Source organism: Hyaena hyaena, unplaced genomic scaffold (genome assembly GCF_003009895.1).
Source record: "Hyaena hyaena isolate Hyena2069 unplaced genomic scaffold, ASM300989v1 scaffold_106, whole genome shotgun sequence".
Classification (NCBI taxonomy): Eukaryota; Metazoa; Chordata; class Mammalia; order Carnivora; family Hyaenidae; genus Hyaena; species Hyaena hyaena.
The window spans coordinates 682,547-705,270 of record NW_024080738.1 but is presented as its reverse complement, the minus strand read 5'-3'; the positions used below and the strand labels follow the sequence as shown (position 1 = coordinate 705,270).

Sequence of the window (22,724 nt, the reverse complement as noted above, 5' to 3'; positions counted from 1 at the left end):
TACTTTGAAAGTAACTTAAAGAGATGGGCAGATGCATATTTCACGCTAGAGCAGAAGGTTGCTTTCTGCAGTGATTCTGTCACAGTAACCTGGACAAATGGCCATAATTAAGAATTATGGGGGGGCTATTAATCATTTCTGTCCATATTAATTTGCCTCGACATATTACTATATCGAACAAAGGCTTGCATTCCTGAGACCAAGGATACAAATCTTTTTTCTTACTTTTTTCACACTTTGATGCTCTAACTTCAAAACCCTGCACCTGTACAGGTTTTATAACCATTTAAATGTGTGAATCTTTGAAATATTCTTTCATTGGTTCCTTTGAGCAGAGCCCAGGCCAAGCTTTTATACTTTGTTCTTTCACTTATGTTATTACAGGCATCAAGAGAAAAAGTATTCTAATTACTGCAAAAAAGGAAGAAGTCCCTTTGAAACAATCACATTCACTTTGGTCTTTTAGCATAAACAGAACCCTTCCATTTACTTTTACTTATTCAACTGCATCATACTTTGCCTACAAGGATGGGCAATCTTCAAAACACAGAAGGATTTTTTTCTCACATTTCAAAAAAGACTATAGAGCAAATGCTAGCTAGCATTCAATTCACTGAATAATAAAGCGATATTTAGTTTCTTATCTTACAGTTCAAAGAAAAATCTGAAAGCATCTGTGTCCTATAAACAGTAAATATCTCAAGGTGACCTTTCTGACTTGAGCAGTGTGGCCCGCCTATAGTTTTAACCAGTTATCTGACATGTGCCAAATTCTCACTTCATTTTGGGATATGTGGATTACACCTCTGATGCTTAATGTCAAAATCATGACAACTATGAAGCTGTACCTGTGATTCAAGTAACTACAATCAGCACCTTCAGGAGGTGATTTCAAGATAATGGCCCCTAATTCGCTATCAACTTTCGCCTTCCAGGTAGCCAAGTGTGAAAACTGAGATGCCCAAGCCAGAGGTTTTTCAGAAAAACAGTCCTGGGGCGCCTGGGTGGCTCGGTCAGCTAAGTGTCTGACTTTGGCTCGGGTCATGATCTCCCAGCTTGTGAGTTGGAACCCTGGATTGGGCTCTGCTGACAGCTCAGAGCCTAGAGCCTGCTTCGGATTCTATGTCTCCCTCTCTCTCTGCCTCTCTCCCACTCGTGCTCTCTCTCTCTCTCTCTCTCAAAAATAAACAAACATTAAAAAAAGAAGAAGAAAAACAAAGGCCTATATGCTTGGAGCTGGCTTACATGTTAATTCCAGAAAGCCTGGGTTTGGAAAGCATTTATCAGGTAGGGCCAAGTGTAGACCATCCTTAAATCTGCGTGCTAAATTTGGCATTCTAGAGTATGATTAGTGATCCTGAAAGGGGGTCAGGCAACCACTGGAAGGATGCGAGGAGAAACGGGTCCAGCAACCGAGTGAAGGGTTAACCACAGAAGGGGGACAGTCCACTGCATCCATTTCCTTAAAATGTATCCGCTCACCTCCTCCCAAGCTTAATGAAACCCAAAATGCCACAGGCATCACTTGCCCCTTAAAGTATTTATGAGAAAGTAATTTTTCTTTTCTTTTTTTTTGTAATCAATCACTGTGTGTGTGTTTTTTTAATGTTTTATTTATTTCTAGGAGGGAGGGAGGGAGGGAGGGAGAGAGAGAGAGAGAGACAGCGTGAGCAGGGGAGGGTCAGAGAGAGAGGGAGATACAGACTCTGAAATAGGCTCCAGGCTCCGAGCTGGCAGTCAGCACAGAGCCCGACGCGGGGCTCGAACCCACGAACCTGGACATCATGACCTAAGCGAAAGTCGGACGCTTAACCGACTAAGCCAAGCAGGCGCCCCACGAGAAAGTAATTTTTCAAGCGATCACTGGGTTCTAACCACCTACTTCCCGCGTAGCGGTAGAAAGACAGAAGGTGGGGGGCACTAGAGGGAAGAAGGAAACAAACGCATCCTCTCTATGGAATGCCAATGTAGTTTACAATTTTCAAAGAGCTGGGTTTTCCTGGAGGCCCTTCCTGGAAGTGAAGGATGTACTGGTAAAAACTCCCTAAGTGTGAGGGAGCAGATTCAGGAACCTTGGATAAGCTCGCCTGAAGCCCCGGAGCCCCTGGCATTCAGCGCCTGCTCAAAGAGCGGGTGAAGACGCTTGCGGAGGCCCTGGCAGTTGCTTGCTGAGGCACAGAGCCACGGCAGCGAGGTGAAACCACCAATGCCGAGCGCTCTGGACACCCCCTCTTCTGTTCCGGCAGAGTACGGACGCCCGGCCTTTGTCTAAGAGCCGGACAGGAGGCCACGGATGCCTCCCTTTTTTCCTGAACTCCTTGCTCTTTACCAGGTCCTAACCAGGGTTTCCCCCCCCCCCAGCCACCCCCCCAGTTTCTCTGTCGCCCCAACACGGCCAGGGAGGTCGACACAGAGCCGTCCCCCTGCTCCCCGGGTACCTGCAGCAGGATCTTGTTCCCGTCGAGGTCCTCCGTCTGCCAGCGGCCCTCACTGATGGGGCTGCAGGGGTTGGGCAGGAGAGGCACGAGCTCGCCGATGTCCTTGACCCTGAACTCCAGCACCGAGGAGTCGGTGGGGACCGGGGTCTGGTCGCAGGGCAGTCTCTTCAGGGAGAACTGGATGTCCACATCCAGGTTGGAGAAGATGGGGAAGATGCAGAAGTCCGTCTTCCTCTGGCTGGGGCCGCGCCGGAGGATCAGCTCGTAGAACTTGAGGATGTCGGCGTAGTTGTCGTGGCGGCAGTAGACGGTGAAGCGCACGATGTCCCGGCCGTAGTGCACGGGCCGGATGGCCCAGAGCGGCGTGCCGGGCGCCAGCGTGAAGAAGTCCTGGCTGCACGGCAAGTAGGGCAGGAAGCGGCGCGGCACGCGCTCCGTGTGGTGGTGGCGCCAGGGCGGCCGCTGCAGCGCGCGGTGCAGCCGCAGGATCTGCTCCTCGCCCGCCTCCTCCTGCAGGAAGAGAACGACCGCCAGCGCGGGCTGCGCCGCCTTGGCCGGCTTCCGCCGCCGCCGCGACGCCCTCCTTTCCGACACGCGGAACAGCTGCAGGTCCGGGTGGATCCAGGCCAAGACCTTGTCGATGGCCTCCTGCAGGGGCTGGGATTCCCCCGGGTCCGCGATTATGTGGATGCTAACCAGGAAAGGGTCCTGCGCCTCCTCCACGGAGAGCTCACCTGGGGGGGTTGGGGGGGGGCGCAGGAAGAGAGAGAAAGAAAAGACCGTGAGCGTGGGGCGCCTGGGTGGCTCAGTCGGCGAAGCGTCCGACTTCGGCTCAGGCCATGATCTCACGGTTCGTGGGTTCGAGCCCCGCGTTGGGCTCTGTGCTGACAGCTCAGAGCCTGGAGCTGCTTACGATTCTGTGTCTCCCTCTCTTTCTGCCCCTCCCCCATTCATGCTCTGTTTCTGTCTCAATAATAAACATCAAAAAAATTAAAAAAAAAAAAAAAAAAAGGAAAAAGACCGTGAGCATGTCATTAAAGGTGTCCTGTGATGACGTGCCACGCCTTCACCGGAGAAGCTAACTTCTCACTGCACCGACTCCGCAATCATTAGGGTGCTCTGAGCCCAAGCAGGCTCCCACACACTGCTGCCGGAAAGTTGCCACACCCGCCAGCGCTGGGAGGACCCCAGGGCTGGACTTCATCAGGTCCAGTGTACTCTGTATTAGGTGGCAGAAAGGCCAGTCTCCTCCGATCTGGAAGGGACCACACGCCCGTTAGGAACGTTGCAGCATTAAGTGTAGGCCGTTTAGTATTTCCCGAAGGAGCTGCAGGGCCTCACCCCATGCACGGTCCCTGAAACACTGCACTCCTCTGACCGGCTGTTTTGCTGGTTTATTTTCTTCATTCATTTAACAAACATTCATGGAATCCTTTCTTGACACTTCATGCCAGGTGCTGGGCCAGGCACTCACTCTGACAGATAAAGCCCTGGCAGGTGAGGCATGCCGCCTCCAGTAGACTGATGGCGGGGTGGGGTGGCCTGGCCGAGACCACCTTGCGGCTGGAGGAGCCATGGGGGTGGGGGTGGGGGACTGCGCAGCAGGAAGCACAGTGACCTCAGTGTACTTGCGGAGGCTGCTTACTGGGGCTGTGGTTAGGGGTGGGGGGCGCATGGTATAACCACTGCTGCCTGCGTAAGGCTGTCTCGTGGGCTTCTCCTCAGGCCACCCCACGCGGGCCCACACATCCTGAACGGGTCATGTACCTCCCCACGTCTCTGGCAGAAAGAACAAGTGGGACCACTGAATTCACGTGGGAGCCTGACCATTGAACTTGGCAACACTACCCCACAGGGTGAAGAGTCTGCTGGCCACACTGGCATATTTCTAATTCAGATATTCAGCACATTTTCTCAGATAGCCTGATATAAGGCTTGTTCTTTTAAAAGATAACTCTATTTGCATTTTTACCGGCCTTATGACTCATCCAAGGGAAATCAAGAAATCTTAAAGTCCACTGTGACTTGGGGAGGAGTAGCTAGATTTATCTAGAATGTAGATCTTTCATCACACACATGCCTCACAATGTCCACTAGGGTATTAGACAGAAATCAGTCATGCAGTCAATAACATTTGAGGAGTGTGATGTGCTTTCAGGAATAATAAACTCAATTCAAAGGATGAAAAGTCAATTTGTTTTCTAGGTTTGCAAGACATGCCAAATGGGCTTGCAAGTGTATTTCATTATATTCGCCTGTAATAATATGGTTTTAACTTTGTTGGATCAAAACCTGTCGGAAATTTCATCCCAACTCTAAATGTTAGATTATTTCACTTAGGAATAGTTAATTCAGTTTGTTGTTGCTTTTCTTATTTACTCATTTATTTATGCATTTATTGGGCAATCATTATGTATCAGACCCTTGAGAGACAAGGAAGCTGGTATCATCGAGTACTATAGGCATCTTTCTACATAGACTCTGTGTGAACAGTGCTGCTCCCTTAGAATTGTGCAGTGTATAACCTGGACAACCACAACAGCAGCCCTCTAAAGAACTGTGAGTCACAAATGAGAACTTCATAAGTACAGTCAGAATAAATAAAATTCAATCTGATATATGCCTACAGGAAATACAGCAGAGTAGCATTTTAGGCAGGGGTTAGAGTCTAAAGTCACCCTGAAGTAAAAATTACCTATAGACAATATTACTACTGAGAGTCCCTTAAATTTCCAACATAATTCTCAAGGTCCTACTTGCCACAAGACAGCACAGCCAGACAGGTGTTCCTGTGGCTGAACACCAGATAAAAAAGCAGGCTTGCTCAATGGCTTATGTTGTAAAAGAAGAGTCTTCTATCAGTAAACACCAGACCCCCACACAGCAGGCTGTACCTTTCCCCCTGCAGGAGGCTTCTGGAACATAAGGATGACCAAGGTAACAGCAAAGTCAAGTCTCAGTACTTCCATGATCGTGGGCTAGAATGGTGGGTGAAATTATATAACTCCAGTCCCTTCTGGCTGAGCATGTATTCTTGAATTTGTACGAGTTCAATATGAGCATGATGTCATTCCAATTTACTACCATGAGACAAAGGACGGAGCAACTTTCTTCCAGAGTGCTTCTGGGAAGGGTTTCTGGAGTTTTCTGAAGTGGACCTTGAAAGGCAAATAATATCTCACTCATAATAACCTCAAATGTGGGGGAGATCACTGCAGGAAGAGCGAAGACTGTTTATGAAGGCACAGAACGGTGCAAAAAAACAAGCACATTTGGAAGGGGGTGGTGAGTAATTCTGAAACATGGCAACAGATGCAACGGGAAAAATGGACTGGAGCCAAGTTGTACAGGGCTTCAGCTCAATTTGGTAGTGATAAGGGGCAGTGGAAAGTTTTAATAAAGGGATGTTGGAATCCAGTCAGCGGAAGGCCAAGTAAGAAGTCAGAAAATGGATAAACAGCCTAGACAAGAGACAAGGACTTGGCCTTGGAGGAGATGGCGTTACTGGCCCTCGTTCTTTATCCTACCCTGTCTCCTTGCTCTCTGCCATGGGACTTTACAGTTCTTCCCACTAAATGGGTGAAGTGCTCTCACCACCCTTTGCCTTTGGATTCAACTATATGCCTAACTTTGGTCAAGAGAAAGACACAATGGTGATGTGTGTTTGGGCCTGCCTTCTCGTGCTTCTGACATTTCCAAGGGAAGAACGTGCTCTCGCTAGTGCATCAGTGCCAGAAAGCAGGATGTGAGATGCACGGATCGCAGCCACCCTAGCTGAGTCCGGCCTGTATCAGCCAACCTCAGACACCCAGAGAAACACGGTAAGAGCCACCTAGCTGTGCCTAGTCTAGATCAACTGACCTGAGACATGTGAGAAATAAGAAATGACTGTTGTTTCTGTGTAGCAACAGGGATGGACCTTGAGGGTGTTATGCTTAGCGAAATAAGTCAGGCAGAGGACAAATATCATGTTTGCACGTATAGGAGGATTAGGAGGAACTTAACTGAGGACCATGGGGGAGAAGAAGGGGGGAAATGGTGGGGGAAAGGGAGAGAGGCAAACCATGAGAGACTCTTGAATGCTGAGAACAAACTGAGGACTGATGGATGTGGGGGGGAGGGGGGCACTTGTGGGGATGAGCACTGGGTGTTATATGGAAACCAATTTGACAATAAACTATTTGTAAAAAAAAAAAAAAAGAAAAAGAAAAAGAAAAAGAAATGACTTGTTTCAAGCCACTGTTTGGGGGTGGTTGTTACCCAGCAATACTTACAGGTGCACTGGGTATACAGAAAAGGCAGAGATTCACAGACTACTGAGGAGGCACAGGTGACTGAGTCTGGAGCCCACAGGCCTGGGATGGAGTGTACCATGTTTCTGGCTTGAGGAACTGGACAGACATCCAGGCTTAACTAAGACATACAAAACAGAGCAAGAAGAGAAGTGCTGTAGGTAAAGATAAGGAGTTCCACTCTGGCCATGTTGCTGTGAGGTGCCGGAATGACTTCCAGGAGGGATGCCCTGTTAGCAACTGGACCTATGCACCGTTCAGGTCCTGGGCTGAGTTTAAAGATGGCTCAGTTACCGGTCAACTGTATTCTTGCATTTATGCCCCCATATAAATCTGAATCAGTGGAAATCATCATAGCGGTTTAAGAAACAATCAGAATTCATGGGCTTTTGTGGTTCTTCTTTGTTTGCTCTTCTGCTCACCTGGCTACTTTCGGTTTCACTGAACATTAGCACCACTATCGGCCGAAGCCTGGCTGAAACACACGCGGTGACAAGGCAAACCAGTGAAATCTCCCACCAGTCAGCAACTCCCGCAAAGGCCAGAGAAAGTGCTATGATCAAGAAAAATGCGTATTTCATGTTTCCACGGTCACTTGACCTCCCAGTGGGGACATGTGACTCTGCTACACATTAATGAATGCTCAGTATAAACAGAAAGAGGGCAAAAGGCTTTGAAAGATTTGGGGGATGAAGAAATTTACTTGAGGAAATTACAGATGATTGCTGTGAGAGGAGAAAAGGACATATGGAGTGGAAACAATATTTGAGAAGAGAGGCTGGCAGAGCAGTGAGGCCATCCTGTTGAGGTCCAGAGCCCACTCTCAGGGGGTGCCCGCACAGCCACATACATGGAGAGATGTTGTTAACTAACACACCCATGATTTCCTCTGTGGGCTGGCACTTCCTCCATGTTCTACATGCATGACCTCATTTAATCCTTAAAACAACCCGGGGAAGAGGGCACTATTATTGTCTCCATTTTAGAGAGCAGGAAATTGAGGCACAGTGAGGCAAAGTCATCTGCCAAGGTCACACAGCATCTGAAGTGTGTCTGCACAGTCACTGGCATTTCTGCTGAGGAGTGTGCTTACCCTCTCCGCTGCACCCATTTCACAGCTGCCTGGCCCCATCATTTCTGGCCACACTGCTACTCTTCATCCCTCTCTGCTGCTTTCCTGCCTCCTGCTGTCTGGCTGGCTTCTCCACCACCAGCCAATAGCTCCGTGTCTTGGACACTCATTTATATCACCTTCTTTTGGTGCTGAGTGCGTGAAGAAGAAAAATCCAGAAGCCACCTCCCCGACGGCCCACGCCCAGGTCTTCACATCTGAGCACTGCCCTCTTCGCGCTTGCAGGCGAGCATGAGGCCTGGGCGTGGCGAGGCCCCGGGGAAGGTAGCTTCGGAGTTTCCAAGACAGTTGTCAGGGTGCTGGGCGTCAGGACGCCTCTATCTGCCACACAAAGGTTTCCCGGAGCAGTAACAAAGGCCATGCGGAAGCCCGTGCAGACGAGTGCATGTTTACAGCTTTGCAGAAAGGCAAGATGCCCAGCCTTCGAGCGGGGTGGCGGCAGGGCGAGAGGCGTCTGACTGAGCACCAGCTCGCCAGGGCAGCCGCGGATGCAGCCACGAGCCGGCAAGGAAGGAAGATGAAGACCCGACCCTGGAGCTCCCTGTGTACTGCGTGAACCAGGATGATGTAAGTGGCTAAAATCCTACCCTGCAAAGAATAAGGCGAGTGAGCAGTGGCATTAACATATTCCAGCCACTGCCAGCATGTGCCCACTGCACGAGGCCCTAAAGTAAACAGGCTCAAAGAGCCCCAGCGTGCAGCTCCCAACCATCACCGGGGCTAGGGTTATCCACGCCCCAAAGCAAATGTGCCTCCTGGAGCTGGATAGGAAACCAAGTATTTGAGGGGAAGGAGAGGAACTGTGAATAATTCATGGTCATGGAAAGTCTCCCTGCCTCCCTGGAGAAGCAGGGACGCACGACTGTGGGAGATGCTCTGCCTTTATCATATCTATTACACGTTTTCTCGGAGAACCTCAGAGAGCACCTGCTCACTCAGGGTGAGACACAGACCAGAAAGGAACCGGGCAACACACAGACTTCCCCAGGGCCGCTTAGAGGATGGTAGCTGTTCACAAATTTACAGGTATTAACAAAGCTTTCAGATCACTTCGCATTTCCCAAGAGGAGAGGGAAGATTCCTTCCCATGTGATCATATACAGTTAGATTTTTCTTTGATAATGTAAAACAAAAACCAGCTTTAAGTAAAGCAGTGCATGAGTCAGGCCTTCTGGATGAGGCAGAAGGTGTACTATGAATCTGTGTACTTGTTACATTTTCCCCCAATATTTCAATATTTCACCTCTCTTGTATGTCTCCTCTTTTGTCTCTTATTTACGTATTAAGAAAAAAACACTTTCTGGTATTCTGAGAGAGAGAGAGCAAGCAAGCATGAGTAGGTTAGGGGCAGAGAGAGAGAGAGAGAGAGAGAGAGAGAGAGAGAGAGAATTCTGAGTGGACTCCAGGCTCTGAGCGATCAGCACAGAGCCTGATGCAGGGCTCGAACTCACGAACGGTGAGATCATGACCTGAGTCGAAGTCAGAGGCTTAACCAATTGAGCTACACGGGTACCCTGGTCTCTGAAGCTTAAAAGATAACAATTTAGATAATAATAATCATGTATTAAGCTCTTATCTGCCAGAGACTGTCCTAAAAGCTTTACATATATTATCTCATTTAATTTAAAACAATGCCATGATATGGGGCGCCTGGGTGGCTTAGTCGGTTAAGCGTCCGACTTTTGCTTAGGTCATGATCTCGCGGTTCGTCGGTTCGGGTCCCGCGTCGGGCTCTGTGCTGACTGCCAGCTCAGAGCCTGGAGCCTCTTTCAGTCTGTGACTCCCTCTCTCTCTGACCCTTCCCTGCTCACGCTGTCTCTCTTGCTCTCTCCTAGAAATAAAAACAAAAAACAAAAAAAACAAAAAACAATGCCATGATAAAGGTGTATTCTCCCCATGCTGAGGTGGAAGACAAGGGCCACCCAGCCAAAGAGCAGGTCTCTGCGCTCTGCACCTGTGCGCTTTCTTGGCCCTCTAGCTCAGCATCCTTGGCTTGCTTAGCCGGGCTGTGAAACTGGCTCAGCTCCTCCAGGCACCGTGGGCAGTAGACTCCACTGTGAGTGGGGGGCCCTGACACCTGGTCAGTTCCTGGCAATCCCTGGCCTGCGTGGACATGTTAAGCTGGAGTCTGGCAAAGTGCAGGCAGGGACTGAGGTCCTTCTGCCTGCTGACAGACATGCTGATGCCAGACTTCCCACTCAGCTGTCTCAGTGCCGCCTGCGCTGGGCCTCCTGCCATTCTTCACACCGGGGGCGGAGGGGGGGCTTCACACCAGTCTAGCCTGTGCCCGTCTCCCGCCGCCTGCTGCCTGCCAGGCTGGCCCTCCTCCCAAAACTGGCAAACTGCTGTGTGTCCCCAAAGTACTTCCTTCCCCGCAGCAAGGTATGTCTAGTTGCAAGTCCAGATCTCTCATTTCAAAGGCAAGGCCTGGCCAACTCCCAGGGTACAACAAGTTCAGAAGTTTCGGGCCATGGTGGATGGCCCTGTGATTTCACCCACAATTTATCACTGACAACTTACAATTCCATACAAACCATTTATTGAATCGAGCACTGTTTACTGAACACCTACTATGTGCTGGGCCCGGTAGGATATGGTGGGGAATGCAGGAATGCCTGCCTTCCTAGAACTTATAATCGAGTGGGGAAGTCAGAGCTAGCAAGCCCAGAAGATGAAGTCAGACAGCTAAGTGCAAGAGCCACTTCCCTGAACAAACCTGCACTGTAAGAGGTTTCCCAGGCAGCAGCCATAACCATTCAGCATCCCCTGAATAAACTACCGTGCGCCACTCCAGGGCCTGAAGTACTGCAGAAGCCAGCCCCCCAACGGGCGAAGAAAAGAATCAGACCCAGGGCACCTCCAGCTGCTGCAGGTTTAGGGGATTTGGCCCTGGAGCTTCCCTTGAGATTTCTGTAGCCACAGATACACGAGGCTGAATAAACTCCTTATTTGCATTTCTAAAGCCCCACTCGGGGGCACTCAACAGTCCAGGGACTTGGATCCTTGGTTTGGTGGGCCAGACCCTCCCGACCGAGGGGCAGAAAACCCAGGTGAGGCGGTGGACTGGGTATGCAACAAAGCAGGCCAGGCGCTGGGAAGAAAAATTAGGGCAGGAAGCAGGAGGAAGAGAGGCTCCGGAGTGACTGCCACAAGCCCCGGGGCATTGTGAAGGGCCACAAAAGAGCCACCCTCCCCCCACTAAGCTGCCTGGTCTTCCCAGGAATGCCAGAAGTAAAGGCTCTCAGAGAGGGGCTTCCAAATTCTTTCTCCAGAGAGTCTATTCATCCAGAATGTAATGAATAATCTGCCTTCATCCTTTTTTTTTTTTTTTACAGTTTTTCTTTAAAGCTAGTTCCTCAAACCTCTGAACTAATGAACAAACTGAAGCAATTCCCTTCGCCCCTGCCAATACCTAAGATAAAATCTCAGGCCTTTCTCAATCCTCAGTAATTTTATGATTTTGACAAGGCTTTTGGGTGACTCACAACTCTGGGCTGTGTAAGTGGCAAGGCTGACCCCAGTGCCAGCCCCAGTGGAGGCCAAAATTAGATGCAGGGTGGGAATCGTGAGAATCTGGCGGCAACCAGGTGACATGCAAAGTTTTTAACACAGGGCATCCGAACTGCATTCATAATGCAGATAAAAAGGTTCTCCTCTCGGGCACCTGGGTGGCTCAGTGGGTTGAGCGTCCAGCGTTGGCTCAGGTCATGATCTCACGGTTCATGAGTTTGAGCCCCGCTTCAGGCTTTCTGTTGTCAGTGCTGAAACCACTTCAGATCCTCTGTCTCCCTGTCTCTGTCCCTCGCCCACATTCTCTCACTTGCTTAAAAATAAACAAACATTGGGGCGCCTGGGTGGCTTAGTCGGTTAAGTGTCCGACTTCAACTCAGGTCATGATCTCACAGTTCGTGGGTTCGAGCCCCACGTTGGGCTCTGTGCTGACACAGAGCCTGGAGCCTGTTTCAGATTCTGTGTCTACCTCTCTCTCTGACTCTCCCCTGCTCACGCTGTCTCTCTCTCTCTCAAAAATAAAGCATTAAAAAAATTTTTTTAAATAAATAAACATTGAACATTAAGCAAAAAGTTCTCCTCTCTCAGCCTGAGTTCATAGTTCTTTCTTGTAATTGAAGAATGGAATATAGGCTGAGGTGGTTAAGCCAAAACCTCTATGTATTCTCACTTGGCTGAGGACAACGCGGAATCTTTCTGATCCGTAGGCCTTTTATAGCCATAACGATAGTTGCCTGCCTGCTCTCTCTCTTCTCACCATCTGTCGCAGGAACGATGTCAGCGATCTGGATGCCTCATTCTGAAACCGGGACACTATAAAAATGAAGCAACAGAGAAAGTAAGGCAGGGTCTTTTAGATACCCTGAATTTTTTTCCACTGGGAAATAAAACCTGCGTTTTATTTTGTATGTGTTTCTAAGTTTCATTCTGAAACAAACCTCCAGATAGGAAGAAGAGGGAGAAGCGAAGGCCAGCCACTAACCAGAGAGCAACGACAAGGACACTTTAAACTCTAACACAGCCTGGCATAAATGCCAAAAGGGGACCGGGGGGTGCTGGGTCATTAGTGTGAGAAGGTATAAAAGCAGTAGGAACCATTAGCAGAGTTACCATCTCTGGCAGAGGTATTTAAGCCCTTAGAACTACAGTGATTTTGAAAGTTTATGAGACAGTAACTCAGGTCTGATGCACACCAATGCCCCATGCTTAATGCTGGGCAAAGGGCCTTGGAATACAGAAGTTCAAGGGCTCAAGGTGACAGAAGAGACACTAGTATTTTACACAGAATCCTTTCTTCTACTCAGGAATTTGCATTCTTTTTCAACCACTTCATCTATACCTTGTCATTTTCATCAGGGGCAAAGTCACCCTGAGAGCCAGGACCCCAAGAAAGTTCTACAGACTCGGAGATGAGGCAGCAGGGCTTGCAAACAACAGGGTTAGAATATTCATTTTGTTTTGGGAAGACAGGTCTAGCACAACAGACAAGAGAGGAGGATGGTGACCAAAACCTATCCCAATGATGTGTTCATCAACCAACCCCAGATGTCTAACACCGCTAGAGCCGGTGGGAGGAATCCTCACAATCAGAGTAGTTAAGACTTCTTTTGGGGTGCCTGGGTAGCTCAGTCAGCTAAGTGTCTGACTTCGGCTCAGGTCATGACCTCATGGTTCGTTGGTTTGAGCCCCGCGTCGGGCTCTGTGCTGACAGTTGGCTCAGAGCCTGGAGCCTGTTTCGGATTCTGTGTCTCCCTCTCTCTATGACCCTCCCCTGCTCATGCTATCTCTCTCTCAGAAATAAATAAAACATTTAAAAAAAAAAAAAAAGACTTCTTTCACAAAGGGATTTCTTCTGGCAGGATGTTGAAAAATCTGGCGTGCCTGGGTGGCTCAGTCGGTTAAGCATCTATCTGACTTCGGCTCAGGTCATGATCTCACGGTCTGTGAGTCCGAGCCCCACACTGGGCTCTGTGCTGACAGTTTGGAGCCTGGAGCCTGCTTCGGATTCTGTGTCTGCTGCTCTCTCTGCCCCTCCCCCACATATGCTCTGTTTCTCTGTGTCTCAATGATAAACAAACATAAAAAAATAAAAGAAAAATCAAACAACATTTAGCTGTTAGAACTGTTTTAGGAAAAAGCACCACATAGGTGCTTATAAAATACATCCTGAATGCCGTAGTATAAAACCAGTGATGAGATCCGGTGCTGGCTTTGCTCATGATCAAACCAGCAATGCATGGAATGGAGTCTGTGGACTCTCTCTTTTTTTAGGGAGGGGCTTAAAATTCAATAAAACGTCCCAATACTTGACCAATCTGAACATGATACTGACATGTTCCTGGTCGTTGTTTCCATTTCCTTAGAAAATATGTACCTTACACCCCCTTGAAGAGCAAGCTTGCTGGACATGACTAGAAAACTAAAGATGGGTGAGGCATTTAGTCCAGCCTACTCATGTCATAGATGAGGTCTGGCGACTTGCCCAAGTTGACCGGCTACTCAACGGCAGGGCTAGAAAGGGAACAGACATGCCCCAGACTCCCAGTTCAGGGCTCCCCTTCAGCTCTGAAGTGCCTACACCTGTAAACAGCCCCAACGGCTGCCCGGGAGGAGAAATGGTCCCTTCTGGAACTCACAACCTGAAGAAGCAAGGTGTTCACACATGAGAAACAGAAGAAAAACATGAAGTGGGAGATATGTTCTAAACGACACAGCAGACGAATTTCCGAGATAATAACCACAGTTCCCCTTCGCCACAATTTTCTTCCTGCCTTGTGGGCCTCTGCCCATCCACCCGCACATTCAGGGCTGCTCATTGCTTCTGGGGAGGGTGGGAGCAGATAGATCCATCAGTCAAGTATCTAAATTCATATACAGTTTTCAGATCACAGCAGACAAAACGTCTTAAAGGGCAAAGGCTGTCTATTGCAAGAGCTGGGGCTTTGGAGACAGAAAAGGCTTTCTGAGCCAAGGAAAGCTGAAAATCTACAGCAGTGGGTTTGCCCCATGGATCACATGGGCGATGCTGCCAGAGCAGCCTTTCCAGCTCAGAGGACATCAGGTTTGGGCTTCTGATGGAAGAAAGAAGATTGGAAGGGACCTGACCGACATCTGGATGGCAGAGTGTTTCCGAGGAAGGATCATGTACCAAAACTTCTGGGCTGAGCCCTGCAGGGGTGGGGTTCCCATAGCAGAGCGCACCCGTGCCTTCAGTTGCTCGGCGTGAGGGCAGCTCAGGGGTGAAGTGCAGCTTCATTATGAGTACAGTGGTTCTAGTTTTCTGCCTGAGCATGTGACTGTAAAAATTCACACTCACTGTAACAGGAGGTTCATACAGAGCTCTCACCTGAGAGTATAAAGTGCTAGAATGTGGCTCCTGAAGCATGCCATCTCTTAGAAAGATGCATCCAGCTTCTGAGTCCAGGTTATCCGTGACCTACACACATTTTAACCTCACTGTGCTCAAGCCTGAGGCCGTGAAATAATAAAGATGAATCACAGAGGAAGCCCAGTTCTCCCCGTAACAGACAAATGAAGGACTTCTCACAACTGCTCTTGTTACAAAGGACAGGGGAGCCTTCCAGTCACGGGCTGCGTCGCTCAGCTGCACTACCTTTCTGTGCTGACAATAGTGTCAGGAGATGCCAGGTGAGATAGAAACAAAAAGGGGAGTGAGAGCAGATGGAATATTCCTTCCCTTCCAGATACCCACTTTGTTTCCAAACAAAATAGAAGTCTGCTCCATGTGGGGGAAGGAGAGAAGCTTTACAAAGAAGAAAGGAAGGAAGATGGGCGGGATCCTCTTCCCCTTCCTAATCAATTGTGAATATTCTACGCTTTAGTTGGTATGACCTGGTTTTTTGCATGATATTCCCCAAACACTTCCAACTTGTCATAAAGCCTGTGCAGAGTACTGATGGCTTTTGCTGGCTGTTACTGCTGCCTAATGTCACAGCGGGAGTGTAATCAATACCATACTTTTCAGAAGAAACACAGAAAAGACTTCAGGTTGTGGGTCTCCAAAGCCTGAGAGTCTCCCCATTTATCACCGACTCTTCAGAGCACTTTGCCCATTGTTATTGTGTGTGTATCCATCCATATTGTTTTTCCTTCATAAAAATCACAATTTTTATGAGGTCCTGGCATCCTCATCCATGCCAGTGCGAGAGTGAGATGGAATCTCTGGAGAATGACCTGACAGTAAGCATCAAAAGCTTTACACATTTATAGCAATTTCACTTGTAGGAATTTATCCTAAGGAAATAAAGAAGGATACACACAAGGACTTAGTATAAAAATATTCCTGGCAATGAGGTTTATAATAATAGAAAAGTGAATGTAACCTATGGTGCCAAAAACTGGGCACTGGTGAATATACAGAAATATAATGGAATACTGCATATTCAAACTATCGTAGAAGTTTCTTGATATCAAAGAAGCTTGCATACACTTATTTAGAAAATTAGACTATAAAACTATACTGTTTTTGCTAATAATATATATCTATAGCAATATAGATGTTCAGAAAAAAAAAAAACCATAAAGGCAAATTATGACTACTGGTTATTTCTGGATGATAGGAATCTGAGTTTTCTTCTTTTTGCTAATCTGTATTTTCTGATTTTTCTATAATGTCCATGTATTATTTGAGTAATAATAATTACTTAAAATTGAGAAAAGCACCAAGCATGTCAGGAATGTGGGATGGAAACTACTCACTACAGACCGTGTTCCCTCCCTTTGTGTGGGGGAGGGGTAGGTCCCAATGACCTGGTAGACCAGCTGTCCCCAGCATCGCTTTAGCTTCTAAGGGAAAATGTGTTTGTGAGAGGTCTGCCTCCATTTTCCCTTCCTCTCCTGAGACAGAAACTGACACCCTCTAGGTAGCTGAAGTCACACAATTAAAATGCATCTTTGGGCCCATGGGACCACACCCTATTTTTTGAGAAGTAGATGCCAGTATAACAAGGCATGAAAGGAGTTGTTTGGGTGGTATACTGTCTTCACCCTTTCATTTCCTGATGTGTATCTTTGCTTATTGCTTTGTTCTTATCAACTGCCAAATACCAGTACTGCCCAGCCTTTCAGGTTCCCATGCAGAGAATTCTGACCATATGGAACCCACACTGTCCAATAATGTCTAAGTGTACTAGTTTTCAGCTACAGCACCCTCGTTCATCTCAGGCTTCATTCACTAGTCTGTGATCTTACAGATAAGGCTGCCGTCTGCTTTTCAAAAGAAATAAACAAACAAAACTAAACTAACCAACCAAACCTCAAACACACACTTCTAGCTTGCCTGATAAAGAACAAATTCTATGCTTTAAAATAAGCCACTCAGGAGAGGAACACAATTTTCTTCTTTTAAATTATCAATAATTTATAATTTAAATATTTATCAAGTGAAATTTTCTCTCGTGTAGACGTTATACAAATCCTAGTGTGTGCAGATTATGCCATTGAAAATCAGAACCTAAAAGAAATTGGGAGAGACCATACCTACCTTGCTTACTGGGGAGATGAGCTAGATTAGTGCTCCTCAGAACTTCAGTACAAACAACTCACATGGCTCAGGGGGTCTGGAACGGGGCCTGGAATTCTGCATTTCTAACAATCTCCGGGGCAATCCTGATGTAGTGGCCTGTGGAACATACTCCGAGTTGCAAGTTTTCCAGTCTGGTGATTGATGTGCTCTGCCAGGCCAAGAATACCACTTCTGTGGGCAGCTGACAACATGCAGAGGGAATGGACCCCAACCTGCTCCAGCTGGCATTCTGCCGCTCTCATGCTGCAGCTAAGCCTCCACCTGGGTGGCTTCAAGACCCAGACTTGCCAAAAATGACACACCCACAAGTGGCCTTTTCATTATCTACAAGCTACACGCTGAGTGGCTCCAGCTCTAAGAGGAAGGTCCAGGAACATAAAGAGTGTCTCAAACCAGAAGCCACACTTGACAGAAAGCCTCGAAGCTTAGAAGCATGAGAAGAGCCACCAATAGCAGGGCCTTCTCTCTAAAAGTCAAGGCAAGCTGGAGGGAGGCCAGTGCCTTCCCTGGAGGAGGAAAGAAGCCTTAAGGGGTCTTTCTCACATTGCTACAGGAGCAAAGGCTGTAGGTATACCAGATGCCCAGTGCCAGGGAATATAATAGAGACTTCTGAGTACAAGCTTTAATCCTACAGTCACCATGGAAGGCAGAGCCACAAAGGAGGACAGAATGGACAAGGAAATCAGACTATCTGTCCACATGCAAAACATCGTCATGATTTCTGACTGGTCCTGGCAGCCATGGCCACATATCTAGGAGGGCTGTGTTATTAGGGACACCATGGACCAACACCAGGCCACTCACGGAGACCCTGCCTAGGGCTGCCAATTCTCCTGAATCTCCTTCAAGAGCCGTTCTGCATGTGACCATGCTCTTAATGCACACTAAAGACGAAAATCGTTCTTATTTGGGGTTCATTTCTGGATGCTGAAAAATTAAGAGCTCCTGGCTCAATGGGATGACCGAGTAGAAATTCAAAACCCTGACTTTCCTCCACTTGGAAATAAGTATAGTGTTTCTCCCAGCCTTTGATTTGTTTTATGTCACCTGTTGGCTTTATGACAGTATATCAAACTTCATTAGTATCACTAATGAGCCCTTAGGAAACTTAGGATGTAGGAAATAGATGACGGTCGTGATAGTCTTGAACGGAGCCACTTAAGATATTTGTCAGATTAGCCCCACAGACCATACTACCATCCACAACTAACTTTGCCTAAAAGGTCACACTCTGATTTAGAGATAATTGGTGACTTTTCTTCTGATGGTTCTACTGCAATAGGAGTGTTCAGCGGGGGATGGAAAGGTTGATGCTTTAGTCTCTTTGCAAACCTGTACACATTGCCAACTTCACGCTGGTCACAAAATTATGCCCATGCAATGGCTAAAATTGTTCTTTATAAGGATTAATGAAGAGAGCTGGGTTTTGTCTAGATCTTAGGAAATAAGACCCTACAAGAACATGTGTTTATTCTGAAAGCCATAATGGGGAAAATATTGTATGAAGAAAAAAATGAAAACTATGAAATTTACAAACAGATTCAAGTTAAATTGGCTAGTATCACCTCCTCTAAGATACTGACTGTCCTTATCTGCGCAACTGGCTTCTTTAAACGTCAATCTTTCTTTTTAAATTATTTTTTTTTAATGTTTTATTTATTTCTAGGAGAGAGAGAGAGAGACAGCGTGAGCAGGGGAGGGTCAGGGAGAGAGGGAGTCACAGATTGAAACAGGCTCCAGGCTCTGAGCCGGCAGTCAGCACAGAGCCCGATGCGGGGCTCGAACCCACGAACCGCGAGATCATGACCCAAGCGAAAGTCGGACGCTTAACCGACTAAGCCACCCAGGCGCCCCTAAACGTCAATCTTTCAATAACTTATCTTGTCTAAGTTAAGTTAGAAAGAAAACAATGAACATTTCATGATCCCAAAGTCTGAAGTTAGCTCTTGGATACAGGCTACAGGTCATTTTTATTTCAACCTTCCCCACCGGCAGCAAGTTCCACAGAACACAATCATGCCTTTTCAGTATATCGCTTCCAAAGCTCCTTACCTTTGTTTACTAATTAAATCACAATGAGCTGACCTTTCTTTCCGTGCTGATGTGCCAAAGATAAAATTAAAACGTGGGATATTTCAATATCCTCAAATGTCAAGGAAACGATGAGACTATGAAGAAATTTAAGGGAGAAGATGGTATCTATGTGAGACGAGGCAGCCTTGGGAGGGGATGAAGGATCTCCCAGGCAGCAGGGACGCAGGCCCCACAAGCCGCTGCCGTGGCTCTAGACCAGCCACGAGGCCTTGCAATGAACTGAAGACGCCTGACTTTCCTATTTGAAAAATGCCTGCAACCACTTGACCCTTTGTCCTCAAGAAGAGGTTGTGTCCAGGGGCCTGTGGCATCTGGTCACAGACATGGCGACCCAGGAAAGGAAAGCTTGGAGGACAGAACTCCACGGGACCTACAGCCTGGGGGGCTCAGGGCCAGCAGGAGAGTGCAGGCAGGAATCTAGGAAGCTACCTGAGTCATTGGAAGGACACAGCAGGGGGCTAGGAAAAGCAAGCGGGGTAAGAGGCTGGGGGCGGGGGTGGGGGTGGGCCACAACAGGAGGGCTGGAATCTGAGGCCTGGGTGGGTTGCAGAACGGATTCCGTGACTCCTGCCCACCCCATGATGTGTCCCGTTTTTACATAGCTTGGTTTGCGGTCCCGGGCTCACATCAGCAGAACACGCTGTTCATGACCATTTCTCCATCATTTCAGATACGGCGAAGTCCTCAGGGCATTGCCAAGGGCCTCTGTATCACTTCAGCAGATCTTCTACCGTTTGCATTTTGAAAGGTATGAAGTGGCACGAAATTGTGAGGCATTTCTGCTGCCACTGGCAGTTTATAAGGTAAAGAGTTAATGACTCCTACCTGAATTTTGAGAAGGAGCAGTTTTAAGGCACAAGTTAGGAGGGCAAATAGAGGAGGCTCTTGGAGAACAGTCTTCAATAAGGAGAAGTAGTGAATTCTTTGAGCACCTCCTACTGGCATTATCCCTGGGCTACAGATCCTCAAGACATGCTACACTGTCCTCAAAATACCATTTTTAAGCTCCCAGCATATTTTGAGAATAATTCTCCAACTATGATTATAATCTTTATTTGAATGAAAATATTCAATCATACATGATGGGAATTTCATTAGCATTACGTGGAGTAGTTGATTTTCTTCTCCTGGCATAATTATTGTTTTTATTTTATCCTGTTTATAAAACTTCTTTTTTATTTAAGTCACTTAAGAATGCAAATTGTACACAGTGGCTTGATGATCTTCTAACCAGGTTTCTGGAAAAACCACCTAAAATTCTGAGAGTATAAATTAAATCCATCTTTTCTAGGAAGTATTATGATTTATTGAAATCTGAGTGTTAACAGTGCATTTAGCTTTGCCGAAAGCATGAAGGAAAACCTTGTCAGCTCTGTCAATCTAAAAAAGGTAAAGGGACCCACTGCAGGTAGAAAAAACTTTACCCAAACTTACACTTACCCAATTTACAAAACAAAACTATCCATTAAAAGAAGCCTCCTCAGCCGCATCCCCCCAGACCTGAGAAGAGGCATCAAAAACAGCCAATGGAAATGTGATGTCATGATCCTTGAGGTCAAGGAAAAACAGAATGCCCATGAGCCACATGCCCTCCCAGACTCCACTCTAGAAGTACTTTCTAGAAGCCTCCGCTCTTGTACTTTCTCTTGGTGATGACCTTTCCTCTCCTCCCGTCAGGGGCAGGCAGCATGAGGAAACAGCCCCGCATTCTGAGGGAAAAGAGAACACCTAAATAGCAACTGCTGTTCTTGGAGGAAGCTTTCCTGCCAATTCTAGCAATGACGAAACCTGACCATGGACAAACCAACCCTAACCCTAGCTCAGCCCACAAAAGTTCTGCCCCCGTGAACTCAGGAGCGAATGGGTAAAAGACTAATCATGTGACTGCTGACCAGGAACCACTAGCAGACAGAAAAATCCACTTCCTAAGAGTGAATGGTTAGAACCAATGCTCAGATCCCAGCCAGGAATCATTCGGAACTGAGCCATTCTGAGAGGACGCCCAAGGGGAGGGGAATGACTGAGATACAGGAGCGGCTCTGAGGACAAGTGGGACCTGGGGCCAGTCAGCTCTGTGGGTCCTGACAAGGAGCCATGGGCCATGACAAGGAGCGACCTTGGAACTGGATCATTCAGATTGGGCAGTAAATATCTCTCTACTCAGTCCTCTGAATGTGATTATCTAGTTCATGGGACAATGATGTTTTCACATCTACTTGGAAAATATTTTTTATTACTGTAGCACCGTCAAAGCTGTTTTTTAAAGGATAGATTTAAGACTTCAGACTTAATTTTTTTTCCCCTTTCAGAAAGGGTCCACTCTGTTACCTTTCACTGACTGCTAAAGAGGACTATTTCTACATCTGGGTAGGGCCAGGATTTATGCTTCTGGCTGGTAAGAAAGGCAGGCCAGGCAATCACTAGGCACAGATAGCCAAGGGCCCAGCAGTATCTACTCACCCCTTGCTCCTGCCCAGAACAAGAATGTGATGCCTTCGGCAGAGGCAGCCATTTTGTAACTCTGAGGCAACCCTAAGGACCGAAGCCAAAAGCCAAGCAAAACCATAAAAAGGGCTTTCCTATCAGACCTGCTATGCCTCCTCTGAGCATTTTTTTTAATGTTAGAGGAAAACAAATGCCTACTTAAGTCATTTATTTTCCTTATTTATAGCCAAATACATTTCCTAACTAAAATATGAAATGCATACACATCCTCACTTACCGAGAGGTCCCAACACTGAAGACTGAGGCAAGAATCACCAAATATTTAAAGAGAAAAGGAAGAGCAATAAACAGCTATTGATCCCAGTTGCACTAAGAGAAATTCCAACTCAGAGATCGCAATTAAAATAATGGAGACGAAAGCCTCCCAAACCAAATTACCGGTTTTGCTGACAAGAGAGGTGCTTTGTTGTGACCCAGAGGGCTGATTGGAGAGCTACAAATTGAGCAAAGGCTGTAGGCAAGTATTTCATAAAAATCATTCTTAAAGAAATGTAGCTTCTGGGCAAAACTGAGTGGAATGAGAATGGCAGCAGAGAGAGAGAGTTCAAGAGAGCCTTCCCTGATTGGTAGGAAGGCAGAAGCTTCGGGAGGGAATGCAAATCACTGGAGCATTATTCTCATTATTACTAATGGTTCTTAATAACTAAGGGGCAATGTTGGGTCTCCAGTTGGCTAAAATGTTCAGAGATTATTCGCTGCAGTTATACTAATAACTAAATGTAATTTGACACTAAATTACAATTCCAGAAATACAGCTTTCTGCACAGTCTCTTTTTGCAAAGGAAAACGAAGCCAGTACATCAATAAATAGAATAATCCAATTAAGTGGCCTTCCATTTGGGTACTATTTAGAATTGAGGCTTAACAGGGAAGTAAGACAGGAAAAACAATTCAGTATTTACTGATTCAAATAATCAGCGCTTTTATTGTAAGGCAATTTTTTTTTGTTATTTTAAAATAGGTGTTTAATTAATCTGAATGGCTCTGGTCATTTATGTAGTGATCCTAATCACTACAAATTGTTCCTAGATATAAGGCCTCATTTCCCATGAATAGATTTACTTGTAAATTAGTATTTAATACAGGCATGTTTTTCTGTGCTTACAGTGTGTTTATAAACATATTCCCAATCACTTTTTTTTTTTAACCACATAGGATAATCATCTATGACATCTGCCTGCACATACAGAGCTACAAGGGAGGACATG

The 22,724-nt window shown here is 47.0% G+C and overlaps 1 protein-coding gene across 2 annotated transcripts in view; it reads right to left on the bottom strand.

The window, feature by feature from the left end:
- Positions 1–22,724, bottom strand: part of FAM124A (family with sequence similarity 124 member A) — a 111,516-nt gene that overhangs the window by 79,241 nt on the left and 9,551 nt on the right. For both annotated transcript variants that reach the window (XM_039236096.1, XM_039236097.1), the window contains exon 3: positions 2,439–3,172. In XM_039236096.1, coding sequence (XP_039092027.1) covers positions 2,439–3,172 — 734 coding nt within the window. The remainder of the gene's footprint in view (positions 1–2,438; positions 3,173–22,724) is intronic.